This window comes from Vitis vinifera, chromosome 15 (genome assembly GCF_030704535.1).
Source record: "Vitis vinifera cultivar Pinot Noir 40024 chromosome 15, ASM3070453v1".
NCBI classification, from domain to species: domain Eukaryota; kingdom Viridiplantae; phylum Streptophyta; class Magnoliopsida; order Vitales; family Vitaceae; genus Vitis; species Vitis vinifera.
In genome coordinates this window covers 17358410-17378949 of record NC_081819.1, presented here as the reverse complement: position 1 = coordinate 17378949, position 20540 = coordinate 17358410, and the positions used below count along the sequence as shown (strand labels likewise).

Below are 20540 nucleotides of genomic sequence, written 5' to 3'. Positions count from 1 at the left end.
AAAAATTAAAATTTCCAGTATTCTAGTAATTTTAAAAATAAAATAAAATATCTAATATTTATTAACTGATTTTGGGAGAATTAGGTTTTCACCCTAATTGAGCCCGATAATTACAAGGATATGAGATGGTAATAGACACAAATACCCCTTTCACTCATTTTTGTCCTTATTCTAACACTCTTTACATGCTCCTATTAACACATTCTCTCTTATTTAACAATTTTTGGATTTTTCATTGTTTTTTTAAAACTCTTTTATAAATAATTAAAAAATCAATATTATTTTATATTTTTAAATTATAAATAAACAAAAATTATATTGATGATTTAAAAATTATTTTGAAAAATACTTTCTAAAAAATGTTAATTTAAATAAATAAAAATTATCTTTTATAATTTAGAAGTAAATAATTTAATGATTAAAACACTATTTAAAATAAATATATTCACTATTTTATTTTCATTTATACTAAAAAATATTTTAAATTTTTCTTTTTTTCTATTATAAAATAAAAAGTTCAAAATTTTTTTTCTTCCTTTCTTATTTTTATAACTTTTTGAATATAACTTTTAGTTATAAGTTATATGAAATGTTATAAATTTGTTTAATAAAGATTTTTTTTAATGATTTGAATTAATTAAAAATTTATAACATAAGAAAAAAAAAAGTAAAAGAAATAAATAGTATGGATGAAGAGTTTTAATTTTAAATATACAATTAAAATGTTTTTATATGATTTAATTTTAGAAGTGAATTATATCTATATATATATATAGTATATATTGAATTTTTCTTAAATAAAATGGTCAAAAGGTATATTTACTCATTCTAGATGAAAACAAAAAGTTAAAAATTATATAGATTGTGTTTGAGTTTGGTTTAAAAATATTTTTCTAGTTTTTATTTTTTATTTTTTATTTTTATTTTTAAAAATAAATTTTATTTTCTATATGGTCTCTTTTTGAAAATGCGTTTAATTAAAAAATGAAAACTATTTTTAAAAATGAAAATTAAATATCTTGTTTAGTACTAATTTTTCATGAAAATAATAAAAAGACTCCAAAGAGTTTGACCCTAAGTTATATACTTTATTTAACTCTCACATGGAAATTTCAATACTTTTTATAGTAATGATGTTTCGAGAAAAAAATTTGACCCTAAGTCATCCACAATTTTTTCAACCAAATCATTAGAAGTGAATTACTGTACAATGAAAATGTACTAAATATATAAGGGTATATAAAGTTACCATTTGTGAAAGATTTCAATCGATTATGAACTACTCCATTTTATTTTCCTTGTTACCCATATACTGTACACTCATGTTATATATTTTATTTAACTCTCACATAAAAATTTCAATCCTTTCCCAAGTAATGATGTTTAGGAAAAAAAAATTTGATCATAAGTCATCCAATATTTTCTCAACCAAACAATTACAAACATGGTTAACACACCTACGTGGACATATAATTTAGGAGGGATATGAAATTTATACTATAAGAGTATTACATTAACAGTACAAAAGTATTACACTAATTGTACAAGGAAAATATACTAAGTATACAAGGATATATAAGACTACCATTTGTGAAAAATTTAAATTGATTTTGAATCACTCCTTTATTTTCCTCGTCACTCAAGAATTGTATACTTATGTCATACATTTTATTTAATTCCCATACAAAAATTCTAATGCTTTCCCCAATAATGATGTTGGGGAAAAAAATTTTGACCATAAGTCATCCATTATTTTCTCAATCAAATAATTAAAAACATGTTTAACATATCTACATGGATACATAACTTATGAGAGATATGAAATTTGCACCATTGTATAATATTATACTAATTATACAGGGGAAATGTGTTAAGTGTACAAGGGTATACAAGACTTCTAATAGGTTTTGTATGATTTTTAAATAACTTGAGCTTGACATTAGAACGATTATCGATTTTTTTTTTTTACCAAACTATTTCATTAAGACCAATGAGAAATAATAGACAACATATTTATTATTTTGTAAGTAAGAAACAAAAAAATATTTGCTAAGGTACTTAAAAAATGTTTATTATATATTTTATAAGTTTGAAAAAAAAAACATTTAATGATGTCTAATTTGTAAGTTAGAACAAATAAAGAATACTAATATTTTATGAGGTGTTTAAAATTTGTTTAATATATATGAGAAATAATGTAAGTTTGAAATAAAGAATAATATTTATTATATATTATGTAAGTTTGAAAAAAAAAATATTTGATAAAATATTTAAAAATTATTTACTTCAAAAATACATTTGATAATAATAATTTTTAACCATTTATCTTTCATATTCAATTTGTTGGAAAAAATGATTGGTAAATCATTCAACTTTGTCCCATTAATAAATAGGTGAGAGAAGGGTAAAGATAGGAGTGACCAGTAGTTTTTTCATTTAATAGTTAAACGTCTTTTGTGGAATTTTTAAAGGCAATATCATTCATCTCAATTTCTACTCTTTCATTGAGTTTTGAGTTTAATTATGAGTGATTGGAGGATCATACCTTAACTGAATCGGTGGAAACACAATTCTCCTTTTTTTTTTCCTTCAAATAATATGACTTTTATAATACTTCATATATATGATACAAAAGTCAAATATTACATCTTTGGTGATTGTTTCCATATTATACTTTCCATTTTCTATTTTAAAATAAATAAATAAATAAATAAATATATATATATATAGATGGTATAAAAAAAATTAATATGTGAAAATTTTTAAACAAGTTTAATAATTTAAAATTATATTAATAAGTTATTTTATGGGTTCACATATAATTTAATTTAATTTAATTTAATTATTAAATGAGTTAAATAAATCGTATCATATTATTTTTGTTGTGTTATAAATTATTATATTTCTACCCAGTTATTGTAACGGGTGATTTTTGAGTTGAGTAAATTTTTATTATTTCTTATCTCAACACCACATAATCCCAATGCACACTATCATTACCACCTTATCTCAACACCACATAAGCCCAATGCACACTATCATTACCACCTATAGAGAGCCCACCTAGAGGAATAGTTGGGCAGGTTGTTGGCTTTTTTGTTGGTCCCTAGTAGTCAATCATCAACATAACCTACATGTCGGATTGATTAAGAAGAAACAAAAACCTACTTCCTCACTCCTTGGTTCTCAATTTTCCCAAGTAAAAGAAAGGTTCGGAGGACGGTTATGTCAACGTATCCAAGGGCTGGGAATTTGACTCCAAAGATGAGGTGAAGTTGTGGAATATTTTGAGTACATACAATCAACTAGGTGGGTGTTTTTTTGCTTATCAAGTGATTACCTTTCTTTCTTTTACGCTTTTTAAATTTATCATCCTAATAGACTTGCAGATATGCGAAGGAGTGTGAGCACTTTTGCTACCAAATTAATAATGAGCACGTAGAAAGTACTCGCAGAAGTCCTCGCGAAGCTAGAAAGAGAAAAAGGATTGTTCTAAGGAAAGGTGATTAATAGAGCTCTTACACACTTTCGCACCACAAACTCTAAAAGCTTTGAAAGCCAAGAGTCTTCACGTCATAGAAAACAACATCGATCGAAAGTTTAAAGCTCCATAATCATTATATCATGTGGGTCTACTATCGAAAGACATTAACTTATGGGAAGTGGAATTTAGGTACTTGTACTTAATGGGATGTAGGGATGTATTTGAGAAAAATACAAGTGGGTTCAAGATAGAGTTATGAAAATTTTTGAACCTCAGGGTTAGATTTGGGTATGACTTTATCCAATGCCACCCAACATAATTATATATAATTTTAAATAAAAATTGTTTTAATTGTTTTTTTGCATTTTTCAACTTTTGTAACATATATAAAATATTATTTTTCATGGAAATAATTTATAATATTTATCTATAAATTGTATTTACTTGGAATATAAATAAAATTTTAAAAGTAAAAAAGTAATAATAATAAGTAGAGTGGGGTGTGGTAGAAGGGATGTAGAAAATTCTCTTACTCATCCCCATCGTGTTTATTATTATTATTATTATATTTTTTGGATAGGGTGAGAATATAATTGTAATGAAATGTATTCAAACTAATGCTTATTTAAAAAAATATAAAGTTAATTTTAAAAAATAAAAATAAAAATAATTGTAATGAAATGTTGCTGGTAAAAAAATTAACGTTAATCAGTAATGATAATATTTAATGACTAAAATCTGTATAATGGATAATAAAGTAATTTCATCAAATTGACAAAAAAATAAAATAAAATTCATTTGTAGTAAAATTTTGGTTTTTCTATAAATTTTTCTTTGATAGATTGAAAGTTTTGTAATTTTATTTTTAATATTTTATTAAAGGATTTTTTTTAATGGTGGGTTGTTATGGATTTTGGGATGTTTAAACATTTTGAATTTTAATATTTAATTAAATAATGATGAATTTACAATGACACTTAACTATCAAATTACAAATGATTTTTGAACAAAGAGTTTCAATTGGTTCATATTAGTTATTTTAAAAAATTATAAAGTTTATTAGAGAAATTATTGTATTGTTTAAAAAATTATGATTTTTTGTTATAGAACTTCTTATTATTTTAAAATTTTAAAAAACTTTATAAAATTTACTGAAAAGGCTTCAAATACTAATGATAATTGTTTTTTAAAATAATTTTTTATTTTTTAATATAAAAATATATAATTAAAAATATTTTAAGTTATCAAATAAGCTTTTATTCTATTAAACATAGAAAAAACAATTTTTAAAAATAAATTTTCACAACCGTTTCGAAAAACACTTTTCTAACAAACCCTCACAAGCCATTCTAAGATTGCTCTCAAAATCTACTCCCAAAATGGCCTTGGGCTAAAGTCAGGTGTATACCGTATTAAAAGAGTGGATTGAACTATTTTGCCATGTGGCAATTTTTTCAGAGATTTGTGTCTCCATTGGGGTTCACCACTGCCTTTGGGCACAAGACACGAGCCAGGTCCAACCGGGTCGAATCCAGACCCATTTCAAACCTCACATTCGGTTCCCGAATTCAATGAAAAATCGAGCCACCCATTTGCAGAAAATGGCGAGTGACGACGTCTCCGGCTCAGAAACTGACGAAACTGAGGAGAACTCGAGCTCAGACGAGCCAGGAAACCCCAATAATGGCGAAACACAAGCGATATCGGAGTACGAGAAACAGAGGCTTTCACGAATTGCAGAAAACAGAGCGAGATTGGAGGCTCTGGGGCTGCCTAAAATGGCGTCTTCTTTGATGGGTTCGGTTCAATTAAAGCAAAAGCAAAAGCAAAAACAAAAGGGAAAAGCAAAGGTGGTTGAGGACGAGGATTACACACCGCCAGTGGCAGAGGAGGGTTCCAGTTCTTCTAACGGAGATGATGATGATGACGAAAAGGAGTTTGCGGGTGGTAGATCTTCTGGGGCTCGTGTTCAGAAGGTGGTACTTCTATCCCAATGTTTGGATACCGAGAAAATTGAAGGAAAGGAAAACAATATTTTCAGTATTATGTCTAATGTTTATCTTTTCAGTTTCTTAAAGAATAAATCGAAATTAAATAAACCTAGCTGTTGCTTTGTTTGTTTACATATGTGGCTTGCACCCCAACATAATTCATGAAAATTTTGATTGTCCTACACTTTTTTCCTTTTATTTTTCAAGAAATATTTGGGAGTAATTGTTATTAATTTATTTTAAGTTGTATGATTCATTCTCTAGTAAATGTGTTCTACAAAAAAGGAGCTGCTCATATGCTTATAATTTTGGGAGACAGGGTTTAGCAATGAGGCAAATTAGTCTTGTCTGACAACGATTTTGAGACTAACACATTGGCTGGCAAATGCATTCAACTTCTGTTGTAATGCTTGTGTTGCCAAATTCATTCATCCAATTATCTTGTGATAGGAATGGGGAGAAAGAATTGCATTGAAATAACATATTTTTTAGGAATGATTTCCTTGCTTTTTGTTTGCTTCAGGTAAAGAATAGAACTTCAAAACCTAAGAAAAAGGTTCCTGTTCAGAAGATCTCAAGCAACTCGGAGTTTGTGGATGATGATGATGCCTTAAAGCAGGTGACTTTCAGTGGGTTGAGTTTTAGATGAGATAAGAATAAACCTTGTGGTACAAATGGTGAATCAATCTCAGTTGGATACTTAATGATTGGATGACAAGAAGTTAACTGATTGGTTAGTGTTTATATGCAGGCGATTGCCCTTTCACTAAAAGATTGTCCAGTGGCTACAGATAGGCTGCAAAGTGGACCTTCTCAGAGCTCTGATGCGGGTGTTTTGGATGATACCAAAAGTGAAAGAAAGGGAAAAGCACAAATCCAGGAGGGTTCAGGAAGGAGGAAGAGAAAAAAACCGGTATGTTTCAGGCTTGGGTTGGTTTTTATATTATGTTGAAATGGTTTCTTTCTCATGTTTTCCATCCTCTTATTCTGTCTCATTTTTTATGTGGTTGACAGATCACTAGTCGAGTGCAAATGACTGAAGATGAACTAGTCATACACTTCTTTCAGTTTGATGGTAATTCCCTTAGCACCACTGCTTGTGCATGAAAAACATGTATGTGTATGTGTGTGCCCATTGATTATCTCAAAGGATTGCTTAAATCAGAGGGCTGGGATCATATACCTTGGTTGATTCTAGGCATGTCTATCTGAAAGTATGGGCAGAGGGATGTGTGTTTTACTTGTCCTTTATCAAAACATATGCATAAACAAGCATGATAGTTGTGTCTCCATAAATTTTTGAAAGTTTTTGTGAACTCCTGTGCCGCATTACACATCAGTGTCTGCATTAGGTTAGTTACATATACTATGATAAATTCATAATAAACATATTTTGCTTTCTCTGCTACAAAGAGAAGAAAAGAGTATGAGGATTTTATAAGCCTTTGAATGAGGTTTATGAATATTGTACCTTGGTCAAATTAAAGAAGAAATTTCAAATCTGAAGAATGCTGTCTATCTCTCTGATCAAGCCTTTTATAGTACAAATTGGCCTTCCTCCAAAAAAAAAAAAAAAACAACTCTTATCATGTGAAACTCTCAAGCAACAGTCTCAAATATGGGTTCAGTTCACATTTCACGATAAGTTAAAAAGCCCTTCTTACTGCTTTTGTCCTCTTTAAACATGTTATCTTCCTCAGATTTTGTTTTGATCTTGGACATTTTTCTTCCAAAACAAATGAGTTATTTGCTCAACTGCCTGCTGTCTAACTAAATAAGTGCCAATTGCTAAAACTATTCCTTTGGAGGTTCATAGGGGGTTTGATCCACTGTTAGGAAATGCCATTCTAGTTTATCAAGAGGTTCATTTCATAGAGCACAATAAACAGAGACCGGCTAGTCCCCTCAGATCTTGAAAGGGAACATTTATTGAAGAAAAAATATTCCTCTGGTTTGAAAGGAAATGATCAGGATGTGTGTATGAATTTCGGGTTTGAATTTCATGTCAGCATAAGAACCTGGAAAGACTTGAAGAAAGTAGGTTTTAAATGTGTCAATAAGAGTGAGTAGTAACTGCTGGAGAAGTGCGAAACTTGGTTGGTTTGCTCCTGCAATCATATATGCTCTTTTAGGAAAAAATGCTATCATGGAATCTGCATGAGAATCCCCTAACCTATCTTTCATCTGAACATTTTTATTTAAGAAAGGTTCATTAACTAGTCCTCATTTACTGATTTTATCCATTGACAAAGTGAAATGCCGGCATGCAGAAGCAGGGAAGGGGGGCATAACCTTGCGAGATCTACAAAGAATGGCCTATACTCATGATTTTACATGGACGGACAAAGAAATGGCCGATATGATTCATTGCTTTGATAGTGATGGAGATGGAAAGGTTAACACTGGCACCTCATTTCTATTTAATTTTGTCTCATTATAGATTGTTAGTGTATACACACAGAATCAAGGAATGGTAAAGGATGAATTTGGTGTGGCCTCAGGTGTGAATACTCACAGAATGAAAAAGAAAAGGACTATGTTTTAAGTTCCTTGTTTGTTCGAGTTTCTGATTCGATGTCTGATTGGTTCATATGCAGCTTAGTCTGGAAGATTTTCAGAAGATTGTTAGTCGATGCAACATGTTACAAAGATCCGAAACTGATAATGCAGGAATGGGGTCGAAGTCATGACCAGGCAATAGTGTCTTGTGTATCTTCCAATTGCTAATTATTAATGTTCTCTTATTGTAATGACTAAGGGTAAGTATTGCTTATACAGACAGGCTATGTATGTGGATGCATTCGGAAAATTAAGTAACAGGCACAAAGAAAGCATCTGTCCTAGCTTGAAAAAGACGGGAAATGGAAGAAAACAAGGAAATATTTGGATGATTCTAAAAAATTGATCTCTATATTAAAAATACTGAGAGGGTATTCACTATTTGCAACACAACCTTAACAGTGTGTCTCATAATTCCATAATGTTGGACAAGCTAAATTGAAAAATGCACATTGGAAGAAGAAGAAAAATGCAAATAAAACTCAAAGTTATTAGGTAGACCCAATCCTCTAGGTAAATTACAGAGAAATAGGAGCTTCTATGTCTAATTTTCAGTATTTTGCCACAAACTGCTTATTAGACTTCAATCATATTTCAAAAGCCATGCAGTTCTTGCATGGTTCAGGAAATAAGGAAAAGGGCAAAAGAAAAAAATGAGATTATCTTTCTAAGTTACCAAAATAGGCAATGTTAATAAAGCAGTTAGTCACACAAATGAATGACCTAGAATATTCTTGCATTAGCAAATTACAAAACCCATCAAATCTAAAGCATGTTTTCTTCTGTCATTGCAGACTGGTACCAAATGACCCACAGCTCCCTCATATCTGTCACAAATTTGTTTTTCTTCAATATTCTACACTTGGTTTGTTTTTTGTTTTTTGTTTTTTTTAAACAGCTGGGGGAGTGAAACATGGAAAAAAATGGCAACTCCTTTGGTCATGTCATCTTCATAAGATAGCCCATAAGGAGGCCAAGCAAACCAACGAGAATAAAATATATAAATGAGAGACTGCCATTGCGACTTCTGTTGCTTTCACGCCTAAGGAACTCCTGCACAACACCAAATCAAATTGTAAGTTGAATGTTTCAAAGAGCTCCTAGTATTTCTGGTAGTATTTTGAAATTTATTTTCCAAGGTCTAAGCTGCCTTTTCTGGGGTGTAAAGCTGTTGATGTTTAGAGATTAGGACAAACTTCTATGATGAATGGGGCTACAAAGGATTCAGATGTTTGGACCTATGCAATACTTATCAAGGACAGTTGCAGCAAAAATATGGTGAGGAATATTCTAATTGGGGGGAATCCAGATATGATGGTGCAGCAGATGTTCTTCTGGAAAGGTTTTGAAAGTTGGAAATTCTTCTTAACAGAGTGAAAATCTTGGGTGGGGGTGGAAACCAAGTAATGTTTCACATGATCTTTGGTGTGGATATCTATCATTATGTAAAACAATGATCAAAAGGACTGGTGCTGCTTGTTGTTTCTTACAGGCATCATTAACCAGGGACTATACATAATCACACTTTGGGATCCCAAGCATAGCCCTTAATCCCTTTTCAAAAAGCATTTGAGCATCTACACAGCACTGGAAAATACCACTACCAATTAATGATGAACTCAATTTCAAATGAATGGCTGTGAAAGATGATATGATGAAGGTCTAAAATTTAACAAGGTTGGACCAAAGCATATTATCATTTAATGAATTGTATCTGTTGTAGAGTGTTCGCAACCTACATTCTAAAAAACTGTGCCAAATTTCGCTATAAGATCACATCTATGAAACATTATTTTAAGCATATTATTATATTTAAGATTAGCTAATTCTTCATAACAAACAAGCTAATCGAACTTAGAGAGCAAAACTACTCAGTTCTGTCAGACTCCACTGGCTATGGCATATCAATAGGATGGTTACATTTGTTCCAAAATTTTCTTGGTATCTTTTCTAGTTTTGTTTAGAAAAATGAAATTCTTATAGTTCGTTTCATAACTAAAATCTCAAGTACTAAGGATGTATCTGATGTAAGATTGTTTCAGGGGCTCATGCAAAACAGAAGCTAAAAGACAAATTAAAAGCAAAGTCCCTTACCAATTCTTGCTGAAGCTTGTTGTTTTGTTGAATAGCAGATTTTTTCTCCTCGGTCAGCTTTGAAATAAGAGCCCTTGCCTGAAATTACCAAAAGTAACACTCAGATACACAATACAAAGTCCAACTATCAATATATAATTGCAGTCACCAATTGCAAAATGGTCAACTAAACAAATTGCATATGCAAATTAAAGAACCCCTTAAGCTCACTGGGCATGCAAATGATTGTTTTTTTAACTTTTTTTTAATCTACTTAAAAATGATGATCACCATTGGAAGAATGTGCCAATGTCAGACAAATACCAAAGAAAACCTAAACAAGGCTAGAAAACTCTGATGAGGTGACCAAGCCCAATATGATGGTGTATTGCCACCTTAGAACCGATGATGAGGAAAATGATGACTAGACTGCACTATGCGAAGGATACAGTTAATATGATCCAACAAGTGCAATTAAAAGAATCTTTTCTAAATCATAAGGGTTTCTAAGGTTGCCAGAGGCTTTGTTCCATTTTTGACGATATCACCTTGAATTTCCCTCACCATGGTACTAACTGCTACCAAACCAGACATTCCCCATTTAATAGACTCCCACCGGGGTTTCTAACAGTAATTGAATCAGAAAACTCACATAGCTAAACATGAATACTGGATCATCATAATGTTTCAGGACCAAGGATTGAAATATCGGTTTTTACGGATATATCGGGACTTCGATTTTACGGATATATCGGAAATATCGGAGAAATATCGGTGGATATTTTTTCACAAATATCGATAGAGTCAAAATTATTTAAAATTAATAGAAATACTTAAAAAAACTTTTAAAAATGATAAAATAAGTAAAAATACACATTTTAAAGTTTTAAAAATATATTTATTTTAAATATTTATTTTTAAAAACTTTTATTAAAATATATTTTATTACATTTTAAATGAAAAATTAAATTAATTTATATAAAATATTTTATTTAAGATTTAATTTTTAAAATTTTATTAAAAATATGTAGTAACAATTTTTTTTATTAGTATTAATTTATTTCAATAATTAAAATTATTAATAATTTATCTTATTACATTAATTTTAATTCATAAAATATTGTGGATAAAAATCTAAATTTCAATATATGGTAGTGATTTAATTAAAATAAATATGGATAGTTAATAATTATTTATATATAGATAGAAAATTGTTCTCGTGATTTGTTTTTTTATTTTTATTTTTATTTTTACCAAATCTAAAAATTCAAAAGGGGCACCGTCTTCTCTCACTCGGGCCATGGGCATGAAGAAGCCCTTTTCTGAAGTTGCTCTCCAGACGAGAGAATCCCTAAAAAGGCCTATTTTCCTCTGCCACTCTCAATCCTCGCAGGTTGCCAGGTACTAATCTGATCATGTTTTTTTTTCAAACCCCGTTTGATTCCCAAGAAAATCCATCCCTCATTCGATTTTCGGGAAAATTCATCCTCGTTTGATTTCTGAGAAAATCCATGCAAAACCCCCAAGGAAAACCAAAAAAATTGCTTTTTTTTTGCTCCTTGTGCTTTCTGGATCTGTTCTAGGGTCTCTTTGCTGTTGTGGCATTGGATTTAAATTTCATGAACCCTAAATCCACGATTTTTGAGCCATGCTGAAAAACACAACCTTTGCCTGCAAATCATGATCAGATTACCAAATAGCAACCTGTGCGGGGACTGGACTGGTAGGAAATATCGGGAAATTTCCCGAAAAATCGGTAAGAATACCGATAAATACCGAAATATCGGAGATATTTTTGAAAAATTATCGAAATATCCGTCGACCGATAATCGGTGACGAATATCGTGTCGGAGCCGACCGATAAGCGATATTTCTCCGAAATATCGCCGAAATTTTTCGACATTTCAATCCTTGTTCAGGACTAATATTTTGATTTAGCACAACTTTCAGGGGCATTCCCCTTAATGTGATTCAACTTGATTAGTTGTTGGTGTGTAGGTCCAAAGGTGGGGGCCAGGAAGGAGAGGTTCTTTTGTGTATTTCCCTTATGGTGCATAGGTTTATTTAGCATTTTGGATGTGCCATTTGTTTAGTTCTTTGTTTTTGGGAGGATTTCTCATTCTTCCTTTGTACCTTTTAATTATTTAATATATTACTCTGTTGTTTCTCATAAAAAAAATAAAAAATAAAAAATAAAATCGTTTAGCATCCAGAGAATGCATTTTACTGTTTTCTGAGAAAGCAAAGGTGCAACAGTCTTAACCAATAAATTTGACAAAAAGTATCTCTTCATGTATATGATTAACATTTATTGCAATGCAATGCAGAAGGCTAGAACCCAACCCTCAATTAACAATCAACTTATCAGCCTCAGAGGTTCACCTATGGCATTGAATGAATTTGATACTCAAACACCAAGTCATAGAACATATATTGAACATAAGCAGTAACTAAAAGGAGACAAGGGGCCACAGGAGTTGGTTCTAGAAAAATAACCCACCCTTATTCAAAATTAGTTTTATCATATAATGGATGAGAACTGTGGACAAAATATGGTAGGAATATGAATCAGAAATTTGATTTTTTTTTTCTTTTTCCATATACGTTTCTTGATCCTTATTTGTACTTCTTTTTTATTTTCAATAAGAAATTTTACCTCTCTTCATAACCAAAAAAGGAAAAGAAAAACATAAGATTGTTTAATTACGAATGTTGATTTCTATCTATTGCAAATTGTCCTGTGCATTTGAAAGTCCTGTTTATGTGGTTTAGCAACCAATGCAAAGCAAAAAGATTTCAAATCAATACTAAGGAAATGACCATAAAATCAATAACAGCAACAAATAATATGGGAGATCCTACTTATAATTAGAACTGAAAAAAATCCAGCAAGTAACCAGAATTTGAAAAAGGAAAAATGATGACACACAACCTAACAGATTTTGTCTGGAAACAAACACCACCATGGAACTCTAGGATGGCTTTATGTAGGACAGTCAATTTAAGATGATAAAAGAGTCAAATAAAAATTCCTTTTCATTTCCATCTTTATTCATTTCATTAACATTGACAGCTCTAATTAATTCATGATAGCAAAAAATATGGGGTGCATGTTAGACATTCAACTGTTTACACACTGTGATCATTTCAGACACATAAAGCTATCAAGTTAGTAGGAGAAAACTTCTCTAATTTTTACAATTACCAGTTAATTTTCAACAACAAAGTAAATGTGCAAGCACCCATTAATGACGGTGCACACCCATGCACATGTGTACATGCATGCCGTACACACATCAACTGCCAATGTAAAAGCAATTGTTAAATTCTTGTGCAAGGATCTATAAGATGAGACACTGAGGTATGTAGAACTAAATGGAGTTAATAGGGATTATAGATATGGATGCTAAAAAAGATTTGGAGAAAAATTGTTTTAGCAAAGGTGAAGACAAGAAAGAGCTAGCAGATAGATAGTGTCTAATAGTATTTGAATACGGCCAAAAGAATTGATTTGATTAGATAAATTTCACAATATAAAGTGAGCCAAAAGAAAGGAAGAAAATATGCAGAACTGTGCTAACTGTTGGGGTCAAACTCACCCATTGGTATTATGAAGCAACCAAGGACAGTGGTTAAAGAAAGGTTAAGATTTTAGACAAAAATACAAAACAAAAAAAACAAAAAAAAACAAAATTATAAGCCCTGGACCTATTCAATGTTTACAAAATGGAATGCTTTAACAAATATAATTCAAGGTAAAATTAACAACAAAATTTAGATGAACCAATTAACAATCAACAAAATTTGAAAACTCAATTTGCAAGTAAAGACAAGCATTCAATAGAAAAATTAAGTACATGCAAGCATCTGCAACTAAAGTTAAGCATATGCAAGCATCTTCCAAAATCAACAATTGAAAATGACAAAAAATGAGAAAAACCAAGTACCTCGGATGAGTTATCTTGAGGCTCAACATATGCTCTTGAGACCTGCAAGCATAATCATATAAGCATACAAGCATGTAACACTAGATTAAAGGTGAAAAGGCAATATAAAGATTTAAATAGGTCTCTCTTTAAATTCAAACCACTAGACATATCAAATACTCACTGCAGTGAATTCAGAAGCATTGATGTTCCCATTGTCTGATACTGAAGCTCTAGGGGAAGAGCCTTCCTCTGATCCCTCTCTCACTGGGGATGGTGGCTGTGGTGGAGGAACATAAGCAACCCTCAATTTGCACTCCTCAACACGATTCCCTGCTTCCTTATTGAACTATAAAATAAAATCATAAATAATTAAAACCCGCTTGTAGATGCTATAAATTGTGCCATTTAATCCTTTAAAACTAACATATATGACAATATAGTGCGATGTTATATTATTACCATATCTGAAGTAATGTCCTTAGCGGTAGCTCCAGGACTTGCAATTGCGCTCTGAAGGAGAAACTTATCCTTGCATTGCATATCCTGAGGCGTCTCCCGCTGCGCTTGCATTGTAACTGAACCATAAAAAAACTGATAATCAGTTGGAAGAAAAAACATGAACATAGAATTCCAAGACAAAATGGATGAGCTACATGATAACAAATCAACAAAATTGAGGAGCGATACCTATTACATCACATGTGCTGCGAGGCATCACAACTCCAGTGTTAGGCCTAACACAATACTTCTTAGGATTTGTGGTCTTAACCTAACAATTCACCAATTTCACAGCCCTCAGCATTCAAATCAAATCAATAATATATAAAACTAAATGAATCTGACTCATAAAAATAGTACCTTGAAAGCGACAAAATTATCGGTCTTATTCGAAAGTTGCAGAGAACACGAGATCTGCTTCCTCAATTCAACTTTTCGGAAACAAAAACACAAACAAATAAAAAACAACAGAAAATAAAAACATAGATCTACCTCAAAATGTTTGGGAGAAGCTTACAAGGGAACTGAAGTTCTTGAGGTTCGATACTGAGGAGCTCTCCAGTGCTCATTCCGACTCGATCGTGAGAGAAACGCCGGATACGGTGAAAAAAAGGGGATTCCGGCAGAGAGAAGTGACTTAACGGCGGCGGAGAATCTGGTTTTTCCCGGCCAGGAGATGGATCTAGAGATGAATAGAGTTGTAGGTTCGAATTTAGAGAGAGAGTGGAAAAAAAATAGACCGCAGAAAAGGCAACAACGTGAGAGACTAGTGTAGGACAGTGTCGTCTGTCTCTCTGCTCAGCGTTGAGACTGCGGCTTCTCTACGATACTTGTTCATACAGTTCCTTCGGTTCCACTAAGAGGCATCTTCCCAATTCATAGTGTTAGCCTTATCTTGTCAAAGTCTTCAAATCCTGTTTCTCAACAAACTCCTCCACCTTATTCATCCTTAAATTCTTTAATTAAAAAATAAAAATAAAAATAAAATAACAAAAAATAATTTAATTTTTTTTTCTCAAATAGATCATTTTTAACCCAATAAATTTACGATCATATAAATTCAAATACATGATTTTCATTGATTTTTTATTCTTTCAAGTCAAACCTAATTAATTTAAGTGGTATTTATTATTTGGTTGAATAGAAAAAAATCAAATATTTTAATTTCTTAAAAATATAAAATATTATATCTAAGTCGTATTAAATAATATATTTGTAAATTTTAAATCTTTATGAAATGAAATTAAAAGAAAAAAAATATGAACTTATAACTAATTTAAATTTAAAATTATAAATAACAAACTTTATAGATAATGGTTGAACTTATAATTTAAAAAATTAATATAAAATTAAATTATAAAAAACTCTATTAATTTACATATAAAATTATTCTATATTTAATACAAATTTTATAATATCAGTACCATCCTTTAAAAACTATAACTTTACCTTTAAATTTTAATTAAAATTAAAAACCAAAAACCGTAATTGAGCAGAACGAATTCAGATCTGAACTGGATTGATTCTACCTAAACTTGGTTGCAGTTTGACAAGAGCCATAATCTACCAGAAGTTGAGTAAACAGCTGACAATCCTTTAGGTTTAGAATGAGAGTATATTGGAAGATTAGTTGGTGATTTAACCTCTGAACAATCTGGACAATATGTGGGAGAAACTGGAAACCCATGGGACCAATATCACTGGCGTGTGATTCTAATGGCAAGAAGAGATGCATGTGAAGAGAACATACACAAGCAAGGTCTGAAATCAGGATATGTAAAGTAGATGGAATAATCAGATGCTCGCATCACTTGTCGTGTAACTTAGAATTTAGGCCATTGATGGTGTACGGTGAAATTTAGGCGGTTGAATAAAAGATAAAAGATAAAAGATATAAATATACGATACCCGGATCAAACAAATGAAATCAAGATATAAAGTACGAAGACTTCATCTATAATACATCGAAAACAAATGGGATCAATATATAAAGTATTAAGATTTCATCTATGGTAAATCAAATATGATATCATCTCATGGAAAAAGTTTACTTTGGTATTATGGTAGGGACACTAAGTTAGTGTAACTTTTTCTTTTGACATTGTGTACTATCAACGTTTGATAGGTGATAATGAGACCTTTTCTTAACATATTTTGTTAATTGGTTGTAGATATGGCCTACCAAACAACAGGGGTTCACGGAATTTTCAGCTAGAAGTGCAAGAATGAGGCATGACAGTAGGGTGAAATGATATGCACTGTAGTTGTCAATGGTGAACCTGTTCATGTGCTTTTTAGGATCCCGTCTTAAAAGTCTATACTTTCTTTTCTTGCTGTCAATTTTGTACGATTCCCAACACCAAAAGACCTATTAAAATCATATTTGGAGAAAGGCTTCCCAGGTAAGCAAATAGACATTAAAGTATGTAAAAGCAATGAAATTGAAATTAGCTAAAAGATGAGTCCTCTTCACTTGACTAGGATTCTCATCATACAATTCCTTAGCCTAAAGGTGATGGTTAGGCAATTATGGCAGAAATTATCTTGAAATCTTCCATTCCATTAGATCTGGGTGCAACCTAATTGACATTGGTTTTCTTGTTCCATCCATAAACGTCATGTTTCAAGTATCAAAATAGTAACACGCATAGTCTCTACAATCCAGCTCATTGAGGCTTTTGCCAAGATATGACTGGCTGAAAATATAATCTGAATCCAATCATCACACTAATGAACCATTACTGCAACACATAACTTGCTTATGATATACATCTCTGTACTCAACAAAGTAGATGTCCAACACAAATAGCTATAGACATAGTGAAGAACAAGGTGACTCACCTAGGCAATTTCCACAGACATGGTTCAGTTGTATCCTCATAGGTCTGTATTTAAAACCACAACCCTTCATTCAAATTTTACCAAGGGTAGATTCGATTAACCATCAGCCAAAGTAGAGGACTTTTGTGGCCAAGCTCCCGCAGTGAAACCAGCAAACCAAGCAACCCTCATGACCTGCATACCAAGTATCAACACCCACCAACACACCAGCCCCCTGACAGTATGCATCATCCATGCAGGTGCACTGAGCTCTGCTCCAAGCTTCAATCCTCTCATTAGCTGCAAAACTCGATAAGCCTCATATACAACTGGGGTCACCAGCCATACCGGTGATTGCCAATGCCATGTCAGCATCTCCGTCAAAATCTGCACGGACAGAAGAAGGAGGTAGGGACCCATTAGAACTGCAAATGGGATGAAGGGCAGCTGGGGTTGGAAGAAACCATTCTGGGAACCAAAGAACACTATCAGGGGAACCACAAAACCAGTTATAGTTGCAACCACATTCCAAAACTGGTAACTAAAAGGAGCCTTGCTGTTCAGGGGCTGTGCTAGGTTTTTTGGCCGGGCACAAGCATCTGCCATGAGGAGAAAAAGGGTGGCACCAAGATTAAAGATGCAGTCAAGTCCTATCAAGGAAAGCAGGCTGGCTATATTGGGGCCAAGGAATATGGAAGATATGGGTAGCCACAAGGTGGGTACCATGCCTGTAGCAAGGAGAAGAGAAGGGCCCAGAAGCCACATAGGCCATTTAAGGAACTGAAGCTGCCCAGATGACTGATTGCTTGTATGTATAAGCTCTTCTGTGTTGGTAACGGGTGCTTCAGCAGTGTCATCAGAATTTAGAGTTTCAAATATGTTGGAAGTTCCCCTCAAGAAGTCACTACCCTTTTCATCTGTGGGAGAATATGTGACTGGTGAAGGTTCCCATGGAGTCAGCTTTGTACAACAAACAGGAGGATGTTTAATGCGAATATGAGGAAAGGTGAATCCATGGAGTGAAATTGAGGGTTGAAACAATTTCATGCCTCTATGATGGACATTGGGAACAGTAACAGAAGCCATAGTGGATGGAGCTTGAGCTAAAGATGCCATTCCTTGGTTCACGTTTGAAACTTTAGCAGCTTTGATGGATGCTACACTTCTTATTTTCTGCAATTCATATATGGATAGAATATTTTATCAAAAAGCATATGCAAACCAAGAAAGGATATATATGAATGGAACTAACTGTCCCAGTGCTAAGAATATCACAAACAATAGAAAATTTCTGTGACGCCACAATCTTATGACCCAGATATTCTTAACCACTCTTGGAATATAAGGTTCCTTTGAACTCCTTAAAGGAAGCATTAATTTAAGATGTAAAGACACCAGAGCTCAAGATGGTTACAAATCAATGACCGTGCACCGACATCAACCTATCAGTTGTCGGATTATGGTAACAGAAGCAACAATCAAGTGACTCCCTCAATAAAGGATTTCAATGTTCTCTAGAAAGGTAAAAGTGATTGTTAATTCAATGCCAACAAGAGTCTGTTAGATCAAGTTAGTTCATAAGATTGAAAAAGTGAAAAGAACGCTGGTAGTGGATCTCTTCCACCAAGCATGGCTCTAGGAATTAGATCCACAAAAGGATCAGAGTTTGAAATAATATTTGTACACCCACATGTGATCCAACAAGCAATACCTCATATGTGAGTCCTGACTTACCACAATGCATTATGGTGAAAATCTAAATCATCCAAATCCAACCCCAATCAAATCAACAGTCCAAATACAGGTGAACAACATCCTTATATTGAGTGAGTGATCTCATCATTAAAAAACAACAGACCAATTGATCCATAAAGCCAATTCATTCAAAAATTTTAATGTTTTACATCGTTTGGGAGTGTCAAATATGAAAAACTCAGAACAACTAAGCCAAGTAGATGTATCTGGCCAGGGTGAGGGGAGGTTTTAGTTTCTTTGCATTCCAAATGATGAAAAACCTAGTGTCCGTTGGGTTGTGAAGAATCCAATCTTCTTTGGACTTTCAATTCTGAAAAATTCAAAAATCATTTTTTTGCCTTGGAATTTATTCAAACTAAAAAGAAAAAATGTCTTCACTGCAATTAATGAACAATATATAGAACCAAGAATTCCAAATTGCAGGTTGGGGCCTTTTTCCAGACTAATTCAAAATTCCCTGCAACTAAACACAGCCTTACAGAGTTTCAAAACTAATATTACAAGTCCTCTTCTATTCTATTCTATTACTTTCTTAACAACCAAACAGATCATATTTTACCGTAACATTCTTTAACCCACAAACCCTATTTGGGAGCTCAATCACATCTACACATCCCAAGTCACACAAATACCCATCACAAAAACCACATAACCTCCCTAAACTCCCAAAATTTCAAATTTCCGAACTTGCAGTTGGGATTGAAATGATTGCTCTAAATTGTAGATTTTCTTTTCTTTCGCTATATTTCTCAGCAACCAAACAGCGCAGAAATGGGGAAATTTTTTTTTAAAAGTATTGCGATTAAGCTATAAGACACAAATTTACCTCTTCCCAAAAAGCTCCCTTTTGTATCAGCGTAATGGATTTTCCATAGAAAATCAGGGTGATTATGATAATTGAAATTTCCTCTGGTCTGATTTTTATTTTCCCATTCTTGGTGAATGTTACGATACCAAAGACAAGGGGAAAGCGGATCGGGCCAGCCCTAGCAGGCTTTGGACCGGGCAGGGAATTGAAGCTCCTGTTGAAACTATTCTTAAACACACTTACTATTTTTTAGAATAAGAAATAATTTTCTAATTTAAAAATTATTTCATAAACTTTTAATAAGAAACAAAATTTTTCATAATTTATTTTGAAAATAAATTCTAGATATTATTTTCAATAATGCGCTATGAACAATAATTGAAAGTATGAATAATGCTTTAAGAATTTTTATATTATCCATAAATGAACATTATCTTCATTAAAAAACAAGTTGAGAAAACTATTTTTCATATTTAAGTTCCCAATTAATGGTGATTATTTTTTTTTTTAACACAAATACTGTCAAATAGATTATAATCCTTTCCCATGAAAATACAATATTCCATATCGAATGGAGAAAAAAGTTTTTAATGTTATATATATATGTGCCCCTCTTAATCATA

The 20540-nt window shown here is 32.1% G+C and overlaps 2 protein-coding genes across 3 annotated transcripts; one reads left to right on the top strand and one right to left on the bottom strand.

The window, feature by feature from the left end:
* The first annotated feature begins 4840 nt into the window (after positions 1-4840).
* LOC100262506 (uncharacterized) lies at positions 4841-8328 on the top strand. The gene is made up of 6 exons (XM_010663379.3): positions 4841-5460; positions 5999-6094; positions 6227-6388; positions 6490-6550; positions 7746-7870; positions 8073-8328. The coding sequence occupies exons 1-6, from the start codon at positions 5056-5058 to the stop codon at positions 8163-8165; spliced, it is 942 nt and encodes a 313-aa protein (XP_010661681.1). The 5' UTR covers positions 4841-5055; the 3' UTR covers positions 8166-8328.
* Positions 8329-8706: 378 nt separating this feature from the next.
* On the bottom strand, positions 8707-20149 carry LOC100257387 (vesicle-associated protein 1-2). 2 transcript variants are annotated; one of them, XM_002274858.5, is made up of 9 exons: positions 19936-20118; positions 15052-18527; positions 14895-14965; positions 14724-14805; positions 14496-14611; positions 14218-14382; positions 14055-14096; positions 10129-10206; positions 8707-9087 (listed from the first exon to the last, which is right to left on the bottom strand). In XM_002274858.5, the coding sequence occupies exons 2-9, from the start codon at positions 15101-15103 to the stop codon at positions 8974-8976; spliced, it is 720 nt and encodes a 239-aa protein (XP_002274894.2). In that variant the 5' UTR covers positions 15104-18527; positions 19936-20118; the 3' UTR covers positions 8707-8973. The 2 variants fall into 2 exon arrangements, with proteins under 2 accessions (XP_002274894.2, XP_003633924.1); XM_003633876.4 differs by lacking the exons at positions 8707-9087; positions 10129-10206; positions 14055-14096; ... (2 more) ...; positions 14724-14805; positions 14895-14965 and having other exon boundaries at positions 17273-18527; positions 19936-20149.
* Positions 20150-20540: the final 391 nt, after the last annotated feature.